The 19,307-nt window shown below is 38.8% G+C and overlaps 1 protein-coding gene and 1 long non-coding RNA gene across 2 annotated transcripts; one reads left to right on the top strand and one right to left on the bottom strand.

Moving 5' to 3' along the window:
• poc1bl (POC1 centriolar protein homolog B (Chlamydomonas), like) lies at positions 1-18,046 on the bottom strand. The gene is made up of 11 exons (XM_032581041.1): positions 17,849-18,046; positions 14,112-14,563; positions 10,328-10,497; positions 8,043-8,232; positions 7,756-7,941; positions 7,472-7,589; positions 5,678-5,854; positions 3,837-3,968; positions 3,386-3,496; positions 1,692-1,844; positions 1-1,572 (listed from the first exon to the last, which is right to left on the bottom strand). Exons 2-11 carry the CDS (start codon positions 14,495-14,497, stop codon positions 1,441-1,443), a joined length of 1,755 nt encoding a protein of 584 aa, XP_032436932.1. The 5' UTR covers positions 14,498-14,563; positions 17,849-18,046; the 3' UTR covers positions 1-1,440.
• On the top strand, positions 16,652-17,724 carry LOC116731319 (uncharacterized). Its single transcript, XR_004341568.1, has 2 exons — positions 16,652-17,276; positions 17,367-17,724. It is a non-coding gene; the product is annotated as an uncharacterized LOC116731319 (long non-coding RNA).
• Positions 18,047-19,307: the final 1,261 nt, after the last annotated feature.

The following is a 19,307-nucleotide window of genomic DNA, read 5'->3' as shown; positions in this document are numbered from 1 at the left end:
TAAATGGTATCCGTGGTTAGATTTTTATTTATTAATCCTAATAAATTTAATCACGTGCACCCCTTTCCCTTTAATCCATCCAATCCATTTAAACTGATGCAATTACCTTTTACATTTTCAGTAGTTTCAGAGCTTTACATTAGCACTGCCCCCTTTGGTCCCTTAAACCGAAAGTTATTTACAAAGACAACCCTACACAGAAGCCACTGTAAATGTTCCCAACTGTACTGAGTGAATATCCTATACTCACAAAGGCAGTTAGGCTAAAACATTGAGTCAAAAAAAAAAAAAAGATACTGGCTTGCAGTCTCAACAGAAGGTGCACTGTATCTGGATCAAATTCCAACAAAACCTAAAACATTTTGTCAGGATAGAGTCTTTTGGATGGACTTTCAAGTACAGTTCAAACACAAGAGTTTCAGAAAACAAGGCACGTATAGGTGCTCCCCTTTAAGGCTTTTTTTGTTGTTATTTTTTTTTTACAAAACATAATACAGTTTATTATTTTCCATTAAAAAAAATGCCCCAAAATAAATTCCACACAAGCTGGCACTTTGCATTTTGGCACACACGGGTATTTTAGGATGACGGGTTTTCCTCAGACAGAGCGACAGGTGAGACAAAAGGGCATTCTTAGACGAACACACCAGGTAAGAATAGATAACAACATTCCTGTCAAATCACTAAGCTCTCTGGGGCGAAACGTTCCTCAGTTCCAGAACTTAATGAATTCTTCAAGTCTTGTTCAGGCAGAACTCTGCTGTAAAACTGGCACCACAAGCAGGAGATAGAGTTGAGGGGCAAGTGTAGTATGACAACAGCACGCTCCCTCCTTCGTTCTCCCTCTTCCTCTCACATGATGGGGCATGTTAGGAAATCACCAGTGCAGTGCAAAATGCAGGTGACCTTACATTCCGAGCTCTTCGTTTAGCAGCCAACATTCTTACATTTTACATAATTTGACGACTGCATACACAAGCAAAAGAATTGAACAGGAAATAACGAGAAATAAATTCCACATAAAAACATTGCAGTGCAGTTTGACTTTGCAGCTAATTCAAGAATTAATTATATTAATCTTCTTGATTCTTGTGCCGAACAGTCAACTCTGTAGCAAGAAATCCCAGGTTTGTAATGTCCTCCATTATTGTTGCACAGGCACTTGAATAAAACAGTTTGTTTTTTTGTTGTTTTTTTTAAAGGGTTCAAATAAAATTGAAATTCTCAGCAACTCTGCACTCATTCAAGCAATCAGCAGAGCAAATCGGTGGCTTAAAGTGACATTTTCAAGACCTTTCTGTTTGCCATTCCCAGTTCGATCCAATGCAAACACGGAGAGTGAGGAAGTCGTGGGTAACGGAGAAGCCCACCAGTGTAGTAATTGCACAAAGGTCACAGAAGGTCACTTGAGTTTTCCCGGTAAAGTCTTAATTCCTCTTTCTACCACTCAAACTTCCACTGCTGGTTCCGGTCGGCCGGGTTGCACCGCCTCATCTGTGCGTCCGTGCGTCCCTCTGTCGTGCGGTAAGCTGTCACGCACATGTCTGAATGAGAGTGGTAGATGGTCCCATCCTGAAGGGAACGAAGAGAAGGGGGCGCAGAGGATCAGGTAGGATGAAAGCATCGCCTTGTATGCAATATGTGCAGAAATGGAGAGAGAGCTCTTATCTGCTGGAAAAACAACCTCTCACCTGTTTGAAATCCCATATGATGCTGGGAGGCTTTGCTTCCCCGTCGTGAGGACAGTGTCTCATTCCGATGGAGGTTTGTCCCTCAAGTACCTCAGCACACAGCTCTGTCACCGAGTTGAAACGGATCTCCTTCTGGGAAGTGTATTCAAAGTACTGAAAAAAAAAGAAAAAAGAAAGACACGCTATGTAACTATTTTGCAACAGCTAAAGTATTCACATCCCTTGAACTTTTGAATACACTGTCGACACAGTGAAACATGGTTTCGATGGCATCGTGCTGTGAGGACATTTTTATTCAGAAAGGACTGCAAAGCGTATCAGAGTTCATGTGAGGATGAATATAGAGCTAAATATACGGTGGGTTAAGCCTGTTATGACCTAAATCCAACTAAGAATCTGAGAAACGATTCTAAAATTGATGTTCACAAACGCTGATGTTCAAAATCTGACTGAGCCTCAGCTGTTTTACAATAAAAATTGCCGAATGTTTCAGTCTCTCGATGCGAATTATGTAAGCCAACATCTAAGATAGAAATTCTTGTAAGACATCTCACTGGATCGACATTGAACGAGTCGAAAGGAAGCGCTTGGTGTTTATTTCAGTGCTGTATGGTCCAGTAAAACGATAACACATTTTACTGGACCCGAATTATTTATTGGTCTTAAGACAGTTCATCCCCTCAAAGACCAAAACATTTTAAATTGGTAGAGAACACTTAGCTGGACAATATTTTAATTATCCAAATCAAAACACAGCAACCAAAAATAATAAAGAACATGTAAATAAAAACCACTCACAACAGAAACTATAAAAAATGGAATTATGATATCTCTCGAAGCAAAATTGCCCTTCAAAAAATATTTATCCTCAGAATGGAAATTATTGAGCTACTTTTAATTTTCATGTGAGTAATTGAGTAACTCCTTATTGCGGCAGGCTTTACGTATGGTGTGTGTGTCTTTGTGACAAGTGAGCTCATTGGCAGTGAGAAGGGCTTGGCCCTCTCAATCAAACGGACATGAAGACAAACCCCGACTCTTCCCCTCGGGTGTCATTTCAACAAACAGACCTGGCGGAACAAAAGATGCCACGCTCCCTGGGTTACCCTTTAAACAGAGGGTCAGGTAATCAATCTTCATACTTCCTCATCCTCCTCTTCGCATCTCATCCATCTTTCAGGTGCGTCGAGGCCTGCGACGCTCATTTCCAATTAAAAGGCTCACTTGTGGCCCGCTGTTTCTGGCTTCTGACTTGTTTATCCAGGCGGTGCCACTCGCTCTAACTGCGAGGCTCATGTATCTTTTAAATGGAACGTGGTTCTTATGTGGGCCAGGCATGGGAGAACAGGAGGCGGTTGCTGGAGGGTTCTCAGGTTTTTATTTCACAAGGGAGCTTTTAAGACATTGATTTTCAGCGCCACATGTCTATTTGTGACTGAGGACAGCTGATGTGGTGAAGCAAAATCCAAGATTTCAAGCAGGTGGAAGATAAAAAAAATGTCTTCCACCTGAATCAGACAAAAATCAGAATTTTGTCTGATTCAAGCATTAAATAAACATGATAGACAAATAACCTGCTGCCTGGCAGGATTCAGATTAAAAACTATCTGTGAATTGACTTTGGTTTGAGCAGAAAACACTTATGTTCCACTTTGCAATGGGCAACAGAGAGCGACAGAGAAACTAATCATTACCTGGTTGCCTCCCTGGCCATGGCAGCCAAACAGAGAAAGCTGGGCTCCAGTGGGACTGTGATCTGGAGCGTTGTAATCAAGACACTCCGATTGTAACCCCGAGTTGCGTACCTGAACAGAAAAAAAAAACAAAAAACTATTTTCAGTAACAATAAAGAGGTGACGCTGTAGATTGACTCCTGTGATTGACTCTCTACAGGCAGGTTCTACAGAGAGGCCAAACACAGAGCAAAAAAAAAAAAAAGAGAACAGGTTTCTACCAACTGTTTGCTTGTTTTCCAATCAGGACACACCTATCCAATCAGCTACCTTCAAAAACAGTTTGTCTTAATCTCTTCGCATCTCTTATGACTAGATCTTGTGTAAGAAACAGTGTAAAACGATACAAAGCTTCTGCTCAAACATGGTAAAACATATACTGGAATAAAACAGATAATTATCAGAGACTTACAGCCCCGTGCCAGCCTTCCCGGTCCTCAGGGACGTGTAGATCTGGGTAGATGTTCTTCAAATACCATTCAAAGCTTTTGCATTTCAGCTTGTCCCTCAGCTGCTCCCTCTGCGAGATGTCTCCGTAGTTCTCCTGCAGAGATTGGCATCATTTGCTGTGTGTACTCTTTTAATTTGTATCTTTTATTTTGATGCAACTTAGTGTCTTTATCAACCCAAATTAACTTTTGATGTGTTCTGAATACCAGGAGGTTTTGACCCAAAATATTCAGCTAGAAAATTCAACATCAGAAGGTATTTCCTTACTCAGCATCAAAGTTTGTCCAAAATCACACATAATTAAACAAAAGCAAGTATTCACCAGAGGAAAATGCAAGTTTAGGAAAGGTCAAGCGAGACTGACTGAACATGTGGCAAACAAAAATGGATGCCGAGATTGAAATAAAAGGCGCATCAGATAAGGCTGAGCACTATAACACAAAATATAAGTCGTACCGGATGTGAAAAAAGTTGATCAAGTTCAACCTTGAGATTTACCAGTGGTGTGTCCACTTTTGAGAGCCACTGTGTTTACCTTTCCTAATGTTTACTATTTAAAAAAAACAAAAAACACTGAGATCCAGAAAGCAAATATTAACATCCTGGATATGACGGCTGAGCCGGGCGATTCTACAACCACAATTGTTTCAGGTCCTCAGGACAAAATGTGCAGGTGTGCATAAAGTCGTTGGGCTCCACCTAAAGCAATTATAACCCTCACACACCCCAGACCTTTGTTTTACTTAAGGGTGGAATGGCATATCAATGTGTTGCAGAAACACAAGGCAGATTTAGCTGCTTTATCTAATATTTGAAGACAAGACTAAAAGTGAAATTTGCCGGAAGGAAAATAGTGATTAATGCACAACAACCTTCACAGTAGAGATATGCAAAAATGTACTCATCTTTTAATTTCACAGCATATTGAGGCAATTAGAAAAACACTACTTAATTTGAGTATGTTTGTTTGATTTTAAAAAAAATAAGCAAGATTTATAAAACAACCATAGCAACTTCTGTAAAGTTTTAAATTGTAGTCAATAACTTTCTGTTTTCCCAAGGGTTCAGACACAAAGAAAAAAAAAACGCATCTTTACCACAAGTTTCAGTAATTTTTTAAAATTAGTTAAGTGCTTTTTATTCATTTTTATTTTTTGTAGAACTCTACATGTTAACATCTCTCATATTCACTAGAATAGTCAAAGGGCACCACAAATGCCTGTGGAAAATCCTGCAAAGTTGTTATCTGACTGATGGAATAATTGTACCCAATGAAAGTTATACAGCTATTATTACCACACCAATCAGAACCAATGGCATGTTTAGAGCTCCTGTTACAAACAGCAGGAGATCAAGTCTAGCACTGCTGTGTTCAATCTCCCCTTGACCAGGTAATTTATTGTTTGATCAAAGATCCCCAACATTAATAATATATGTTTTTTTCAGAAAGGTGTAACTGAGATTCATGAATTTTTCATGTCGCCCAACTTTGAGACCTGAGAGCCACCGCACACACTCACACTCACACACCCCCACACACGTGCATGCCCATACAGATACCCAGGTCTGACCTGGTGAGGCAGACGGGGTGAGATCACATGCTGGCCAGTGAATTATATCAAATTAAACATCAAAATCTGACGTCAAGTGTAAGCTGCTCTCTGTGGAACATTAACATGCTGCTAGAAAGTAGACCAAGGATCACTTGGAGCCTTCTATCCAGTAACAGCTGAACAAATATTAGCTAAAGGTTAAATATTATAAGGAAATATGTTAGAAATATTTTGAATTTGAGCGTCAAACCTTTCTGGCTGGAGGGTTTCTGTTGTAGAAGTGCTGCTTGTAGGAGCCCATCCAAACCTCTGCGGCCCGTACAGTATTCTGGAGGAAGTTGGGTCGTGCATATGGGGCCTTTTTAGGGAACACATGGCCAACGTGGGAGCAGGGATGGATCTCCAGACTGCCGCCACACTGCCACACCTGTGGGTGCCAGAAAAGAAAGACAACGTAGTCGAAAATAGCTCTCTGTTCATTCTAAAAATTATTAGAATTTAAAATAAATGTTATCATTTTAATTTTTTTATTATCTTTGCCTATTTTTATTTTATTCACAATCGCTTAGTAGATTATTTTGGATATTTTTTTAAATTATAAATATTGTAAATTACATTTTTTTTATTGGAATCAGATCTGTCTCCAGATCCTCCTGTAATCAGAAGCTGAATCGGCTGATTTCCAGCTCAAAATCTTGAGATACAAAAAATGCCTGATTTGCATTGGAACATAGTGAGATCTCCTACCATTTCCTTGATCTTGTAGTGATAAATTCTTCTGAACAAAATGTGTTAAAATGCTCTCTATCATCAATCTGTCAGAAAATCGCCCCCTGCTTTGGTATTTTAGTAACACGGTTTACAGGATTGATGTTTGCTACTTGAATGTCCATCAAAGAAGTATTAAAAAACCAAACAATGACTCAAAATGAAAAGCCTAAAGAACTTCTCAATAGCATCACTATTGTTTGTTTATAACCAAATGGACAAAACGGCAGTCATTTCAGCAGGCATTTTTCACTGTGATTTGTTGTTCTTTAACACTTCAGAATAGAGCCAAAAACCAATTCAAAGAACATTAAATATGCATAGCAACAAGTCCTAGAGGGTGGCATTTTCTTCTTCACATAAATATCACCTCACTCATTCATCTTCACAGCAAGAGAGGATACATCCACAATTTCACAAGCAGTCTGAAATCTTTATTTTTCGGGCTGACTCATACATTTCTAAAGCAAAGCGAAATTATAATGTCATTACTTTCAGAGGTCAGACCTCACTGTGATCTAAAACCAACATGAATCTTTCTAACACCAACGCAGCGGTGACTGTTAGTGTTCATACTGATGAATCATGGACTTACCATTGAAACCAGGAGTTTACATGCACTATATAAAACGAGACACAATCAATTCGTTCGCACTGTTTGAAGTTCAATCAGAATAAAGTTTTCCCCGTCTCAGGTCAGTTAAGATTACCAAAAAGCAAAGGAAGAATTTTCTGTTTTCTTTTTTGTTGTTTTCTGCATATTTAGAAGTTTACATTAATTTATCTAGTATTTGCAAGAATTATCTTTTAATTGACTTTTACAACAGTTTGCTGGACTTTTGACTCTTTCTTCCAGACGGAACAGATGTAACTGAAGTAGGTTTTCAGACTACCTTGTACAACTATTTTTTTTTAGCTCTGCCCAAAAAATGCTTTTAAGACCCATTTAAGTCTACATAACAACCACAAACTTTAAACTGATGCCTAGAGACACTGGATCAATATTTTCCAAATTGTTTAAAGCCATAGTATTCCTGTCATACAATTATACATTTAAAGACAATAGTACAACTTTGTCTCATTAGTCTGGAATTTGGAAAATGGAAATATTTTAGGTACACACAACTGACTGAAAATAGGAAAAGTTAAGTCTGAGTTAATGTCAGACAGGAAGCAAAAAGTTCCAACTGGTTTCAGCTGTATTCATCAAAAAAGACAGTCTTCACTCTTAAATAGCAATGGTTGTTTACACTGTCATCTAGAAAACATAACTCACTCTGAAAGAAAGTTCCAGGTTTTCTCCTCCCCACACCTCCATGCCCATGTCATATGTGCCAAGGTATTCAAAAAAGGCTTTGCTTACAGCAAATAATCCACCTGCCATAGTTGGAGACCTGTTAGGAGACAGATATATTTTTTGTGTATATGATAAAAAAAAAAGTTAGTACTGTGTGCTTCCTTGAGGTTTTAAAAAGCCGATCTCTGCCTTTTTTATATGCTGTTGGGGTGAAATAATTGTGTATGCAAGTAGCCTTTGAAAGCCCCCATGCTCAATCTAACCTGATGGGCTCAATGCGAGACTTTCGCTTCTGGCGATCCGCTTCAGGAACAGAGTGCCACTGAAAGGTGAGTCTCCAGTCAAAGCCTCCAATCATCGGCTCGTCTGTCTGCATGTAAAACTCAAAGTTGTTCCAGTCAATGGTGTCGATCACAGGGCAGACGATGGTGCTAGCGTTCTGAGCAATCCTACATGACATGACAAGAAAATGCAATTTTAGTTTAGAAAATGGTTTCAATAATTTGACTCTAAACTTCTCAGAAAGATCAAACTCAACTTAATTGGTTACCTTTCCAGCAGGGGCTCGATCCAGCCCGGGACACACTCACAGTGGCAATCGAGAAATGTCAGGACATCCCCCGTAGCGTAGGTGGCGCCAATGAGACGTGCGCGTACCAGCCCTTCCCTTTTGTTTGTGCGAATGAGCCGCACACGTTGCAGATTGCTGATGTATTCAGCAAGCTGGGATTTCAGGTAGCCTGTTAAAAACAAAACCCCTGGTCTATCATTAAAGTAATTTATTTTTATGCTGCTTTATTTTTTTTTTTTAAACATCGACTTCAACTTTGAGATGATTGTTACACTTCTGTCTCCTAGCGGTAAGGAACATTACAAACCCCAACAAAGCTATTTCAAAAAGCATAAAGTACCACAAACAATGTTTTAAGTTCTCATTATTTGTTTGTATTTTGCTTCTAAATAGACACATTTTCTTGTAGAACGTTAAACCAGTTTTGAGCAAAAGTGTTTCTGACTTTCTGATTATTTTATTTGTACTTTTTTTACATGCTTTCTTTTTATACCTGACTCTTTTTAGAAATGTTTACTTTTGTCTCAAAAGACATTTAAACAGACCTACAAATTGTTAAAGCAACCAGTTATTTTAAAGTAATTCTGTACTGACACTAGGGGTCCCCTGACTGTCACCCAAAAATGCTTAAAAGTTACTCAATGAGTCCATGAGGACACTGGACAGGACAAGTAAGTGGTTTAAGAAAAAAAATGGTTCTTTGCCCGGCTATCTGCCATTACAAGCATAAAACTGCTCAACTCCTTTGAGATTAGGAGCCTTTTTTGAGCAAGAATATGTTACAAACATGAGAAGTGACACAACAAAGAAAACACAAAACAGAAAATCTCCAAAGAGCTTTAAATCTTCAAAAAGACTATTAGAAAGCCTAGAAAATAATCAATCAATTCCAATTTAATACTGCAAAGAAGTCAACCTTAGTATAAGAAACTTAAAATTGCATCCTTCATCATTCATGCTTCCATGAGATGTTTTACCTCCTCTAGACTAAGCCAAAAAGCAATTTGTACATGTCAAAAAGCTCAAGAGACTCAAGAGCTAAGAACTAATCCTAGATGATTTTTGAAAATACTACCAACTCCACTTGTTACATACTTGTGACACGGAATGTGACGTGCACCAATACCAAGTTAAAAAAATAAACATGAAAGAGTTACTGGGGATATTTATTTTTCTTGGTCTTCTGTGCAAAAATAGAATTAAGTCGAAAACATTACGATTCACCCTGTTTGGTTGGTTGGAAAACTGAAGAAAAAGTATTTAATGTATGAGTCAATTTCTCCCTGGAGTAAATTTTTTGATTCCGGAGGGGCATGTCTAGCACTCAGCTTGGTAACATTGGTTAGAGGGGCGGAAACGATGTCATAGTGGCTCAGCGCTCCCTGAAGTCATCATTATGGTGTAATGTCTCCGACAGACTAGACCAGCTGGGTTCTAATACTAATTCCATTAGGACAGACAGACATCCAGCTCTTCCTATATCCAGTTTCGGACATGAAGTCGGATCATTCCCAGAGTTAAAGCATGTCTGCTGAAAGCAGATATTCCACTCACTGATGAAATCTGTGTGAGGAAGCTAAAGGCTCTGTAAAAGCCCGAGTACACTTACACTGAATAGCAATTATATAGCAGAAACTCCACCCTAGGTCAAGAATACTCACACTGAAAGTTTGGACTATTTCACACTATGTTGTTGTATATGTGACCTGACATAGGAGACGGCTATCAGAACAAAACCACACATTTACACAAGCATGAAACCAAAGAACGGGGCAAGTCGAGGCTGGAGCCGAGAGCTGCGGTAAAATAAATAACTCTGCAAAAGCTGCTCAATTCAAATATGCACCATCGTATGTTTTTAATGCCCCACTCTACAACTAATTCTCATTAAAAATATGTTTATTGACTTCTATCAGAAGATAGTCTTGTAGTTATGTTTGGAATTGATAGAACCTTGCAAAAGTGACATAAGCCTTTTTGAAATGGTGTTAAATACAAACACACTTTACATTTTTCAGATTTAATTATTTTTTCTCAAAAAAGTTATTTTCCTTCCATCTCACAATTATAAGGTATTTTGAGTAGATCTATCACAAAGAAACCCAATAACATGCATAAAATTTGTGGTTGTGATTTGACAATATGTGAAAGCGTTTAGACTTTTGCAAGACTGTGCATGCAGAAGCATTTCATTCGGAGCTACTACTTGAACTCTGGCATCTCAGTCAGCAAAACAGCCTGATGGTTTGTTGAGAGTTTCAGACCTCTGTCACTGAAGTCATCAATTAGGATGATCTCCTTCAACAGGATGGCAGGCGTGGTCTCCAGCACGCTGTGAATTGTCCTCAGCAGAGTGGACCAGGCCTCATTGTAGAAGGCGATGATCACAGAGGTGGTGGGCAAATGTCGGTAGTCAAACTTCTTAGCCCGGCATCTGAGGTACGCATGTGGAGAGGAAGACAGAGTTCATGTAAGCTATAATATATACATCTTCAGAGTGTATTTACAAAGTATCTGCACTCTCCATTTTTTTTTCCTTTTCTTTTTGATGTCTTTGCTTGGGAGAAGATGTCTGGTCTTAACCCAGATGGCAGTCATCAAAACTATAAGAAGTTGCAGAAATATGGACGTGCGGTAAGCAACATACCACACCGGTACTTTGGGAGAGAGAACGGGAATGAGCGCAAACAGAGAGATGAAAAGAGTCAAGAAGATCAGAGGGAGCGGGAATAAAACCGAATCGATAAAAAAAATTATGTGAAATGATTTAATTTGAAAGATCAGAGAATGAGAACAAAGTGAGGGATTTGGAAAGAAAACGAAAGTTTTACTGTCTGTTTTATGGATGTGATATGATACAAGAGTTTAAGTCACTCGTAAAGACAAAAAGAAGATGGAAGATAACTTACTAACCAATTAAAACATAAAATTGTAACAAATAATTAAACAAACACCAAGAGACTGCTTTAAGTTGTAAAGAGGTGACAGCAGTTGTAAAATTAGATAATTAATCTTTTTTTCTGTTAGTCTCATGAAATCAGTTGCAATGCAAAAAAATCCTCCAGCTTCTGCCTACAAACGTATTTCCACTATCTGTGCATACAATCAGTAAATCATTTTTATTCTTATTAAATGTTGTCTTATGAGCAGACTGGGCTGTTTTTCAGCCTTCGCATGCCGGAGCGTATTCAGCTTGAGTGTGATGCCGTTCTGGCAGAGGCATCCACCTCAAAAGGTAAATGCTAAACAGTAAGTAATGCTAAATGGGACTGCGGCAGCAGCACTTGCTGCTTTTCATGCACAAGAGGCATTATGACTTTTAAAGGTCAGAGTTTTAACATCCTACCGCTTCATAGGTATGCGATCAATCTCAGCAGGTTCAGCAGGTAAAAAATACAACTGATAAATTCTGTCTTAACACTTTAAATTGCACATCTTTTAGGGCAAAGACTAATAAGTATTGGCTTTCAAAGCCTTTCAGCGGTCCAAACAGTTATTCATTCATCCATTTTCTTCTACTTAATTCAGAATCAGGTCGTGGGGGTCAAGCTGCTTGAGAAGAGCAGCCCAGACCTCCCTCTCCCCGGTCACTTTAACCAGATATTCCAATGGAATCCCAAGGCATTCCCAGGCCAGCCAAGAAACATTAGTCTCTCCAGAGTGTCCTGGGTCTTCCTCTGGGTCTCATCCCAGTGGGACGTGCCCAGGACACCTTACCAGGAAGGCATCGAGGAGGCATCCTAACAAGATGCCCGAAGCGCCTCAACTGGCTCCTCTCAATAAGGAGGAGCAGTGGCTCTACTCTGTGTCCCTCCAGGACAACGTTTGGGATGATGGATTATATTCCGAGTCAAAATAATGTAGATCCAAAATGATTCATTGGATTTATTGGGATGGATCTATTGAGATAATCATCAACTAATTCTATTAATCATTAAAGGAGAATACACACTCTAAAGGCCAAATGGTGAAAAAACAACAGACTCACCGCAGTAAATAAGCCAAAACTGTACAAAAAATAGACATTTTATATTATGTAATAAGGCTGAACTTATTAAACAAAGTAGTTGTGATGAATCGATTGTTATTGTTGATGTTAGAAATTTTTTTTTTTTACTTGCAGATGCATCCTTTGCTACAAATAATCAAGCTAAAATAATGCCTTCTCTATTTGACAAAATAAAAATATATATTTTCTTGTTTAAAAAAGGAATCTAAATATTTGTTTGCTTGAATTTTTAATGCACTTCTAATATTGTATAAATATGGCTTGGTTAAATGAAAACTCTGCAGAATGTGCCAATTGTTTACATGATTGAGAAATTTTCAAAATAATCAGTAGAATAATTGTTAATTGCAGCTTTAAAAACTGTGTGTATATGGGATTTTTTTTTTCATTGTTTCCAAGAGCTATTTAGACAGTTTCAGCTTAGTTGTAAAATAATATCATTTTACAAAGTGTTAATAAGAAATCAGTCCACCTATTGTCCACAAAACGAGTCTGAAAAACAAGTTTAGATTTTTTTAAACACAGACCAGGGAGTTGTTGTGTATTCTGTCACATCCACAAAGAAATCTCATGAGTCTCTCGGGAACTCCTACAAGCCAAAACGATACACCCACCTATACACGTTAATTCTCTTCAGACGTAGCTCTTCTACTACCCTACCCGCATCAGGTACTCAAATATGTATTAAAACTCTGACAAGGGATAAAAGTGCACCTGCCAAATGGTAAGTCAGCAGTTTCTCAGGACATGAGTCATTCTTTGTTCGAGAGAGATTGTTTCTCCAAGGACTACTGGTTGTGTTTGATAGGGATATCTCTCGTATCAGCACTATCTCCAAGTTAAGCACAGTGTGAATTGAACCTCCCACATAGTTTCCTCAAACTGACGAGGAGAAAAAAAAAAAGTTTCCTTTCAGTCCATTTTTTGGGTTAGACAGGGTATCACAGTGGAATAGGGGGTCTATTTCTTTGTCACTGAGGCCAACGCTGTTTAAAAGATTTGGGGAGATTAGATCTAAGTATAACAGAAACTCTACCATCCATTCCATCTACATCTGGCTTTCATTAGTGACAGAAGCCAGCGAAGCAAGGCGGAAGCACAGGCGGAAGGGGAAATTCCTAATAAAAGGTGTTGCACTCTGTGTTTTATCACAGATGTCGAGCTAAGAATAGCTGAGGATGGAGTAGATGTATTCAGACAACCTTAAACCAACTTCGGAAACCTCTGCGCTACATCTCAGGAGCCTCCAGCACTGTTTCAATCTGTCAATGGAATACCGATTCCAGTGAAAGCCAGGTCTGGCCAGAGGCAAAAGAACACTTTGCCATCATACAGGGTCTTCTCTGGCTTGGGGAACAGAGGCCAATTAAACTTACACTAGGAAAGTTTAAAAATGCAGTAGTTTGACTTCATCAGCAGAGGTAAACCAGTTTCCTAGCTGATTTCTAATTTTCAGTTGTTTTAAAGCCTGCTAATAATAATTCCAGTGCTTCAAAGTATAATGTATTATTATTAGTTGTAGTAGCAGTAGTCTTAGTAGTAGTAATAGTAGTGTTTTTGTTTTTATTAAATCTAAAGATTTTAAATCACAGACAATGTTTGAAAGCTCAAGGAACAAAAGGTAACAGCTCTGTTGGACTTTCTTCAGTCTTTCTGTTACCTGATGAAAGTCTTGCTTTCTCTCAATCTTCACTCACAGCCTGAATGAACAGCAATCATGTAATAAAAAAGAAGGTTTCATTTTAAGCTGACAATTGTTGAATTAAGTCAGACTTTATTGACAACTCCATAATTTATGCTTTCTTGTCCGGGGTCCATTTCATAGATATTTTTGCTGTGGTTGTTTGAAAACAAAATATTAAAACTTGACCCTCGGTACTGACTCCCTCAAGTCTACATTGGGCTTAGCAGGAAGTGTGAACCTTAATGAAATTCTCATAAAACCTGATGAAAAGGTAAACTACCTGTATTTAGTCCTACTTATCCCTCATCGCAACATTTCAAGTTAAGAGGTGATTCTGGTATTTTAACCTACTCACTCATTCATTCTGTGGTCCTGGATGTGCCGATGGAGGGAGATCTTGTCGCTGACGTAAATGTTAATGGCGTACCGCTCCACGCTCTCCTCTTCCTGTTTCTTCTCTTCAGGACTGAGGTTGAGGTGAGTGGCCCGGCCCCACTCCCCCGGCGCATTGGCGTCTGCTGGAGGCTTAATATAGACGGGCCTGGCCAGCTGCCCGTCTATCCCGCTCTCTTCTAAAGCCAGCTGCCTGGCCTGGATGTTTTGCTCCTCCTCATCTTCTTCTGTAGAGGAAGACGATGGGAAAGATGCTCGTTCCAGCAGAAGATACCCCAGCCACAGCAGCCACAGCAAGAGGCCGGCCTTGGCCAACACGGCCAGCTTTCTGGAGCAGCGCCCCCTCATGACGGCGAGCACCGCAGAGGCACCGTGACGGGCTGAGCTTTAGGGTGTCCGTATGGACACAACCATCTGAAGGAAAGAAAAGAAAAAAAAAAAAGCTGAATGAAAATATTTTACACACATTTATTACACTTGACAGATGCGGAAAAACAGATAAAAGAACAAAACACATTTTCCCCAGAAAGATTAGGTCTCTTTCTAATTTCACACACGCCTTGGGGACACAGCTCAAATCGAGCCAACCAGCAGTAATCAACATCGACATCATAAACGTAATCGCGCGCTCGGGGCAGGACTAAAGTGCTCATTAAGTAGAAATTGCACAGATGGAAGAGGCTGAATGATGGTGGAGACTACAGCGATGCGGCGAACAAATCGAGTGTGCGATACACCCCAATGAGAAATAGTGTTTGCCAGCCTGATGAACTTCATTATATTGATGTAGCTGGAACCACAGGACCTCACAGCAAGGCTCCACAAAAAGAGCGTAGAAAATAGCACAGTTTTGATCTTTCACCTAAGGTTTCTAATCATCCTATTCAAGCTTTCCCCAACAGGGATCATTAAGTGGTTCCTATTCCAATTCATGTCGGTGTCATTACTAAAACGTACTTCACAGGCTTTTAGTCGCTTGCGAAAAAGCTCATATGTTTTTTTTTTGGGGGGGGGGGGGGGGGGGGGGGTTCAATTTGAAACTGTCCACAAGATCTATGAAAAGATTTTGACTAAACTCATTTATGTGTTTGAATTTGAGTACAGATTTGGAAAACCACAACAGATGTTTTTTGTTTATGAAATTTATCTACAAGCAGGCCCACAATATCACAGAACTTTCACTACATCCAATGATGGCATGAAGTGTTTTCCCAAATATTTACTCCTGTTTGGTGTTTCAAGCCTGTAATGTAATGTTTGTGGCCAAAAAACTCAACCTTAGTCTCTTCTAACCAAAAGCTAGGACTGTATATGTATGAAAATTCAAGAAAGTAGCTATTTTCATGCACAACAGATTTGAGCAACTCAAAATATGTTTTCCTAACTGTAATGGCATGTTCTCCTGTCTTTGCCATTTTTAAGAGTGTGTGAGACAAAACGGTTGTGTCACATCACGTTTATGTGCCTCTTAGAAACTACGACCACCTTATAAAATAAAGCAGGAATTACAAAAAAAAGTAAAGTTGCACTTCTTGTTTGAGATACACCGACAATTTTGCAAAAACTAAATAAAATAAAAAAATTTGCTTCCAGCTTTATTTAAGACATTGCAATGGCCGCCAGAATATTCTAAGATAAAAGATTGCGGTTTCAGCCTCTCCAACTCTTTTCCTTTGAAATGCAACACAATCTCTCAAATCAAACGGCCTTATTGTGCCGGGTCTAAGCGAGGCTTTTGTTTGAATTCAGATTTTAAAAAACTGAACCTCGTGTAGAGTTTCTCTTTTAGTTCCTTTAACTATTTCGCAGCCTTTCCAAAAAATAAAGGCTGAGACAAATGTTTGCAAAAGGACAAATCTTCTTTTGCTAATTAAAAGCAGGATTAGCTTGAGTTTGTGAAACACTGAGTAATTTCAGACGTCCAAGCCTGACGGATGAGCTTAATGTAGCAATGTGTAAAAGAAGGTTGTTGTAAAAAAGAAAAAGAAATGGCCCACTTAGCTGGTTGACAATGAACTGAAAGTAATCACATAATTGGCTTGCATTAATATTAAAGCAGGTTGACATTTACTGTTGTGCAAACCACTGCCAGGCAGGCTTAGTGGTAGTACTGATGCATGCACTGCACAAGCCAAAAGTGCCTCCCTTTTTGCACAGAAGAGCCCAGCAGTTTCCCATTTCCACGAGAGACAAATTAAATAGTCAGAATTGTTTGCTTTGTTGTGGTTTCAAACTAAGAGCGGCAATTAGAATGAAAATTGTAAGGCTGCTACGTGAGCGTTGGTTGAACCGAGATACAAACGAAGCTTAATTTTCTCTGTGTTCTTTAAAGCAGCAGCGCAGCCCTTTCACTCCAGTCTGGACTCTGGCCAGGGGACTCTGGACTCCTGAGGTTTCAAAATGGAGACGCCTGCAAACAAAACCCCCTTTTATTGGCCGTCCATCACACCTTCCACCCTCTCCGTGAATCCGATAGCCACACCGGGAAGCTTTCTGTAAGAGAGCGGCAGGATGCAGCTTTAATCCTAACCCTTTTTTTTTTTTTTTTTTTTTGATTTTGTTAAAAAGGTCAGAAAACCGGATAGACGTGCGTTAACATTTGCACTCGTTTCCACCGATGAGAGAAATTGAAGGCCTTGATTTTGGATTTTACAACATGACATTATAGGAAATCCCCACCACACACACACACAAACACACACACACACAGCTTTTCCTAGTTAGCCTGGAATGAACAGTATGTGTGGCACATGAAATGTCTATGGCTCATTTATCCTTCATCAGTCAAGAGGAGAAAGACAAACAGCTATAAAGGGCGTCATATCCACATAGAAAAGCACCAGTGGAACAGGTTGCACGAGCAGCAGCTGACAGGAAGGCATGTGTCTCTCACACCCTGGCTGATCTTTTTCCTTTATTTTCTTCTTTTTTTTAAGACTTTTGGAGAAGTGGATCACAGATTTTTTTTATTTTTTGACAACACAAACAAGTCTGACCTGATTTCTTTCTGTCTTAATATCTTAAGACTATCAAACTCTAGTGAATAAATATGCTGAATAAAGTGACTCTTTTCTTAAAGAGATTAAAATAAACCGAAACAAAGAGGTGATACATAAATTCGTTCATGGTAAGTACTCTTAATTTTCAGCCCAGCACCTATCTAATCATGCAATCAGGCTCTTATTGTTTCTCGCTTATTTCTGTTACGTTGCAATAGATTAAAGGGGGATGTGGTAGTGGAAGAAGAGGAAGAGACAGACTAAACGATGAGACAGCAGTCCAGCTGCGGTCTCCACAAACAGCTCAGCAACAGGTCCAGAGATCTGTCAGACTAAATCACTGTTACGATCCCAATTTGTCTGAGTCACGGGGAGAAAAGTCGTGGGGAGAAAACTTTGACTGTTCGTTGCGTTAACGATCATCGTCGCTGCAGATCTATAAAATCATCAGCAGAAGTGATGCGGAAGCGAAACGTTTAATCTAGAGTTTGCAAAATCCTTCAGGGCTATTTCCAAATATACTTAACTTCTTCCCTTATGCTCTTCCACTATAAAAACTTTATAACTTGGCGAAAGGAAAAAAGAAGAAAAAGTTTAACGACGTTAAGAGAGAAACCTGTAGCAAACTTAATAAAATGAAGGTGACAGTTGGGGGGGGAGGAGGAGTGGTTTCTGTTCAAAGTAGACGGGCTCAGCTTACCTTCTCGGTTAGGTTACATTTCTCAGACTGTCCCGAAGTCGCTAAGGCCGTTTTTCTGTCCGCCTGCCTGCGGTCGTCTTCCAGTTAAACCGCTGGCGTGCAGATGTCAGCATACCCACATCCTCTCCTCCGAACTGGGCTCTCTTGCTCTCCCTGACCTGCCTGTGGCGAAAGGCTCGCGAAGTCCACACAGGTTCCGATGTGACCTTTCAAAATAAAAGCCTAATTGTATTGACATTGACCCTGAGCAGTAATTGATTTTTTTTTTTACCATAAATATTAAGTAGTAAGATTACAGGGGATTATTATTATTATTATTATTATTATTATTATTATTATTATTATTATTATTGTTGTTGTTGTTGTTGTTGTTTCGAAACTTTTTCATGTATATATATTGGACATTTTCCTGTACAATTTAAGCGAGAAACACAAATTTGCTAGAAGAAACAAAACATGTAATAACCGGGTGTGCACAAACTCATAAAGCAACTTCTACACATCCATATACATTCAATATGTACATGGATATAAATACACAAATATAACTTTACATGTTGATGTACACATGTTGCACACATACATATGACGTAATCATATACAAGCAATAAAACGATTAAAAGTGGAATGAGTACTTTAAAAATAGGAAATATTTATAGGTTTATATTTATAATTTCAGATTCATCATGTTTACTGTAACTGATGTACTTGTGAACTGAAGGACACTGAAGCCTCAAAGTCAATCCAAAGATGTTACAAAACATCTCTGATTATTTAGGAGAAGGAGAAAAGAAAGATAAAGTTAATTGAACATCTGAGAAAAAAATCTTTAGACTGTATCTTTTCCCAAAAGTAATCAGTTAGACTACAGTAAGATAACTTTGTACAATGTTCCTTGGAGGACATTCAATGAAAGGTACATGACAGTTTTGATCAAACTCACATTCATTCTTTTGTAAGAAAGGAATGCTCCCAAGCAGGATTTACCAAGGGCTTTTTTAATTGTAGCCAATATTTCTGGCCTATCATTTATTATTTGAGTCTGCATCAATTTGTTGAATAATGTCTTACTTTTTAACAACTGTTTGTGTTTTTTTTCCACTTTTCTGCTTTTTTGTTGTAACTGAGCTACTGATATTTGTTGTTTTAAGTCTCATAATTCAGACCATGTTGATAACATTTGCATTTAATTTGTTTAATGTGAGTACATTGTATTGATCATCACCATGGTCAACCTTTATTTCTTGAGTTGTATTCCAGCCTACATGGTTTTGATCTGATAATTTTCTGTGCCTCTTCCTGTAAACATTTCAGAAATTTAAAAAAAAAAGGAAATCTCATAATACATTAACTAAAGTCATGAATGAAGTATTGCTATTTTTAAGCATTTTATCATTTTCCCCTCCTGCCATTTGTAAATGTTGTCTTTCCAAAAAAGTATTAAAGTAACCTATTTGTA

Source organism: Xiphophorus hellerii, chromosome 13 (assembly GCF_003331165.1).
Source record: "Xiphophorus hellerii strain 12219 chromosome 13, Xiphophorus_hellerii-4.1, whole genome shotgun sequence".
NCBI lineage: Eukaryota > Metazoa > Chordata > Actinopteri > Cyprinodontiformes > Poeciliidae > Xiphophorus > Xiphophorus hellerii.
The sequence above is the reverse complement of the archived record's forward strand: the minus strand, read 5'-3'. Positions and strand labels throughout refer to the sequence as shown.